The 5,000-nt window shown below is 39.7% G+C and overlaps 1 protein-coding gene across 3 annotated transcripts in view; it reads right to left on the bottom strand.

The window, feature by feature from the left end:
- The window catches only part of LOC138031302 (uncharacterized), a 41,781-nt gene that overhangs the window by 10,542 nt on the left and 26,239 nt on the right, over positions 1-5,000 (bottom strand). For all 3 annotated transcript variants that reach the window (XM_068879008.1, XM_068879010.1, XM_068879011.1), the window contains exons 13-17: positions 4,539-4,737; positions 3,194-3,270; positions 2,523-2,567; positions 1,707-1,806; positions 871-986 (exon numbers count right to left, since the gene is read on the bottom strand). In XM_068879008.1, coding sequence (XP_068735109.1) covers positions 871-986; positions 1,707-1,806; positions 2,523-2,567; positions 3,194-3,270; positions 4,539-4,737 — 537 coding nt within the window. The remainder of the gene's footprint in view (positions 1-870; positions 987-1,706; positions 1,807-2,522; positions 2,568-3,193; positions 3,271-4,538; positions 4,738-5,000) is intronic.

Here is a 5,000-nt window from a genome sequence, read left to right as displayed (position 1 = left end):
GTTTCATTCCGGTGTCATTCCGCCTCATTCTGGCATATTCCGTTCCGTACCGTTCCTGTGTTTAGTAACGCCCGTTTTCAAATGCTCATGAGAATATGCAGTGTCCCCAAAGGCATTTGAAAAAAAATGGTTTGTGCAAAATTTGGGGGGCAAACAAAGTGTATTATGGGGAATGCGAAAGTAGAGAATAGATGTAATCTATCTTCTCATGCCAACATCTGCACCTTTCTCGAAAAGATAACGTGGCTGCACGACATTTCGAGCATTAGTCCTTCGATTTCGCTCTGATGAAGAGCTAGTGCTCAAGGCGTAAGCCATTTAATGTTTTCAGGGCGAAAATTTGATCTTTCTCAACTAGCTTGATAAAACCAAACCTTCGTGTTATCCGCTGGCTCTAGGAATTTTACTCAGATCGTATCAGGATATTTTCGTTTGTTTCAGTTAAAAGAAAAACATGGCGCACGTGACTGGGTAGGGTCATGAACATTATCTAGTGTCTTCAATGACCAAGGAGTTATCAACGTTTTGACCCTTCTGCTCTGAACTTGATATAGTGTCTTAGCGGGAATAAGATAACACCTCCAATAAGAGGATCGAAAGAGCAAAAATTCCTGACCATTAGAACAGGCAGGTCGCGGTGAATCCTATCATAAGTTAGCACCTTAGATTTTAATTGATCTTTTTCTACCGTAGCAGTTCTTCTGCGAATACAGAAGTGAAAGGCATCGGTAAGTACACTTATTAATTCACAACATGCTAGTGAAGGCCAACATTTGCATCATAAAATTATTTTCTTATGACAATCTTCGTCTTGGCCATCATCATTCTAATAACTCATCATCATCATCATCATCATCATCATCGCTATACCTCTCACTGCCAGCTCTTTTCACCACAGGAATAAAATGCACGTCATAAGTTTGATGCTTTACTGACGGGTTGAATCTGTCCATGGTCTCATCAATACCAAGTCGTAACTGATCCCGCTGAAAATTGAAATAACATGGGGCTTGAGACCAGATGACCCAATAGACCACTTTTGAGATATTAAAATTCAGCTTGGCAGCAAGGCCTAGAGGACACAAACAAAGGAAACTGAAGGAACATGTTTATTCATTTCTTTTGTTTGGGTCCCCTAAGCCTCACTATCAATCTGAATTTTAACCTATGGAAAGTGGTCTACTAAGGATGGTGCCTACTATTGTTATTGCACATACGTTCTGCGCATCTCGAGATAATCGGATTTCATAAGGGTGGTGCTTATTAATACAGGGGTATTTGCACGGTGCAAAACTATGCGGAAAAAGAAGAACTTAGCAAGTGCTCTTGGTATATCCAAAAAGAAAATAGGGGGTAACCACACAGTTTTCAGAGATAATTAAGCTTAAAAAACGCCATACATTGCTTTGTATTTTACAGCTTTGTGCAAACATTTTTGATTAATTATCTTCGAAAAATGTGTGGTTACCCCAAATTTTCTTATTGGATTTCAATAACACTTGTTAAAATCTGCTTTCCCTCATTCAGTAAACCATGCAAAAATACCTTTGAATTAGCAGGCACCGTCCTTAACAAGGCAATCAAAAGAAAACTACTTCAGTGGAAAATATCGCCGAGTCATTTTCATCTGAGTAACTAACAAAATGTGCTTGACCAAGCTAAGCTCGGGCACCATACAAAAACAGACATATTTATCGCTTGCTTACCTCTTTTTTGTTAATTTTCAGGCCAGCGACAATGCCATCATGACGAACACCAAGATAAACCGTTCCGCATTTGCCACTGTTCAGAAAAGCGCACAGTGATCTACAAAGCAATGAACACAACATCACTGGATATTCTTTAATTCAGAAAATTCTCTAGGGATAAATCGAAAATGCTGAAATCAAGACAGCAATCCACCATTACTTTTTCTTGACTACATACAGCCCCCGCACCCCAAAAGTAAAAAAAAAGGGTAAATAAAATAAAAAGGAAGCTCAGGTCAAAGAAAAAGAGACAATAATATTGTTCTCTGGTGTGTATAATTTGAGCCTTATTCCGAGAAACAACAACAACAAAAAAAACAGATAAGTACAGGAAGAGGGTCAGACTTGAAACAAATAACCACAATGCTTTACATCTCTGTATTTTTAGCAAAAACTTGAATATCTCTGGAACAAGAGAAGGTATTCCAATAATACAAAAATTTGGTTTTATCAACGGAGTTGATAATGTAAATTGACCACCGTACAGAGATTCTAAAGGCTGACGTTTCGAGCGTTAGCCCTTTGCTCTGACGACGGGCTAACGCTCGAAACGTCAGCTTTTAGAATCTCTGTACGGTGATCAATTTACATTATCAACTCCGTTTATAAAACCAGATTTTTGTATACTATTTCGACGCAGCACCACAGTTTCTTTAGAAACTACCCCCTTTATTCCAAAATAGAAAACACCATTTTTCGTCATTTGAAAGGTCTTTACGACAAAAAAATATATTTTTAGTCAATTAATAGGCACTTTAAACCTATCTACCTTACCTTGAAACCGCTCTTGATGACAAATTGCGAACATTTGTCTGAGGCCTGTTGAAAAAAAAAATTTTTGCACCAAAAGGTAAAGGTAAGCGTCGAAAGTGAATTAATTAGAAAGGTAGTGAGTATTTCAAATCCAAGAGGCAAAATCGGTTAAGAGTTTAGCAGGAAACCTGACCAGTTCCCCGATGGCTAGAGTTCGAGTCGAATGGAAGCCTGGTGAGCACTAACCGTTGGTTAAGAGGTATCAAAACCTATTTATTTCCATGGTATTAGGGAGCTTAAGCACGCGCGTTTTTGAGACGCAGACGGCAACCAGAAGCGACCAATTCGCGTGCCAGGACAGTTGTGTCTTCCAGATTTTTATACTAAACATCTCTAATGGAGGAAAGAAACTTGACAATGAATTTTGGTTGTGTGAAGACAAGTCAAAAAGGAAAACAGGTCACTTCTGGTTGCCGTCTGCGTCTCAAAAACGTGTATGCTTAAGCTCCCTATTTAATGCTAGTTAGCGCTGACCATGCTTCAGGCCTGCAGGTATATAACAAAGACGCTTGTCCAAAAACTATAGTTTCTCGACAAGCGTCCAAAAACATTTGCCACACTCGCTACCTTCTGAGGCCTACCCAAACGCCTTTTAGAAATCAAGTGCGTGAACAAACTTTCGTAACATTTACCTGAAATCATGCAAATCGTCTTCACAAAACGGAACATGATACCCTTGAACATAATATTCTTCGTGATCTACATCCGTCTGTACATTAAATATACAAATAGTTCAATACACAATAATGATTAAAAGAAAAGCATGATTTGGAACATCGTCGTGGGGAACTTGTGCTAACAGTAACAGCTTGCTTCTTCTATTTCACTTCAACAAGTTTCGTTGTAGCTTAAATGTTTCAAACAAGAATCGAGCGTAAAGAGAAGTACCCTCCGGATCTATATGGTAAGGGGGAGGGGGGGGGGGGGAAACGGGGGGTCATAACCTCCCGCTCCGGCCCTCAAAACACATCTTCGTCATTCAGTGACAAAATTCTTGGGTGTTTCCTTTATGGCTTCGTTCGTCTTGCAGCAGTTACGCGGCAGTTATGCGACAGCCGCTTGACGTTTCATGACTTCTGATGTATCCACCGAAAAAAGGTTGACAATTTTATCAGAAGTAAGCCTGTTTTTCATCCCAAGCGCGAAATTTTTTGTTTGGTCAGAGACACTAATGTGAATCGAATATCATTTTGGGTTCTTATTTTTTTAGAGTATTCTAATGCATTAATAAATGACAACAAGTAGCGTTTTGCATTTTCTCTCCCACTTCCAGCCCTCTTAGAACTTCCGCTTAAGGCATAGTGTTAGATTCTCCATGCATCTTAAAAGGACAACAATAAAACAACCCACGAAAGTGAGAAATACATGTACTACAAGCATGCGAGCCGATACGTGTTGCTTCTTTTTTTGCTGTCACCAGTGTGATGCTCTATTTGGAATTATTGTTTATTTTACTTTTCAGCAATTATCACCAGGATTATTGCTCCCACAGAGTTTTGGCCCAGAGGCCAAAACCTGAGGAGGCAACCTAGAAGTCCCCGCGTGAAAACTTAGGGTAAATGTGTGAATTTATTGGTAGATGTTGCAGAGGGAAATCAATCTCGATTTGCTCAACCAGGCACACAAGGTGCTATTGGTATTGTTCTATGTACACAACCGCTGTGTTTAAGGAGTCACAAAGTAGAAACTCGCAAGGAGAACTAAAGTGCTATTCAGGTTAGCGATTAAAAAACCAAACATTTTGAAGCAGATCTGATGCAAATCGAGTTGGCTCAGAAGTTGATTTTGTCCGCACACAAATCGGAAACAGGGGCGAATATTACTCAGACACAAATCGGAAACAGGGGCGACATGTTCAGCATGTAATTTAAACGCACCACTCTCAACTGCGTTTCTTATCTTAGGCGGGGGCAGATGTAGTGAAAACTATTACTAGTATAAATAAGAACGTAATAAGAATATCACATGATTGCATACATCATCAGATCTTCCTGTGATAAGGCCTAGCTTTTCAGTCAACAGTCTCTCTCCGTCTGTGTCACCGTCCGTGTCCTCGTAGCTGGTACTGTTTTCATAATCTGATAATCCATCCGATTCACCTGTTGAGCTTTTCTTGCCACTGCCAGGCGACAGAGCCACAAATGTTGGTTTGGCCTCCACTTCACCACGGCGTAATCTAGTTGACGAGTAAAGATGGAAACATAATTTAAGATAGAGTTCCCACCAATTCCAAGATACAGGTCAAAGGTCATCGATTTTCTCATTATAGTGAAACGACACTTGACCCTGAGAGAATGCTAAACATTATATTAGAATGCTTAAGCTTGAGGATTGTTTTAGTACAGGCTGTGGGTTGTTTCAATATTGGTTATACATGTAGAATAACCTATGACCAATGACCTTCCCATCTTAATACAATCATGGTAGTTTTGCTTCTCT

Source organism: Montipora capricornis, chromosome 14 (assembly GCF_036669925.1).
Source record: "Montipora capricornis isolate CH-2021 chromosome 14, ASM3666992v2, whole genome shotgun sequence".
In the NCBI taxonomy this organism is placed as follows: domain Eukaryota; kingdom Metazoa; phylum Cnidaria; class Anthozoa; order Scleractinia; family Acroporidae; genus Montipora; species Montipora capricornis.
The sequence above is the reverse complement of the archived record's forward strand: the minus strand, read 5'-3'. Positions and strand labels throughout refer to the sequence as shown.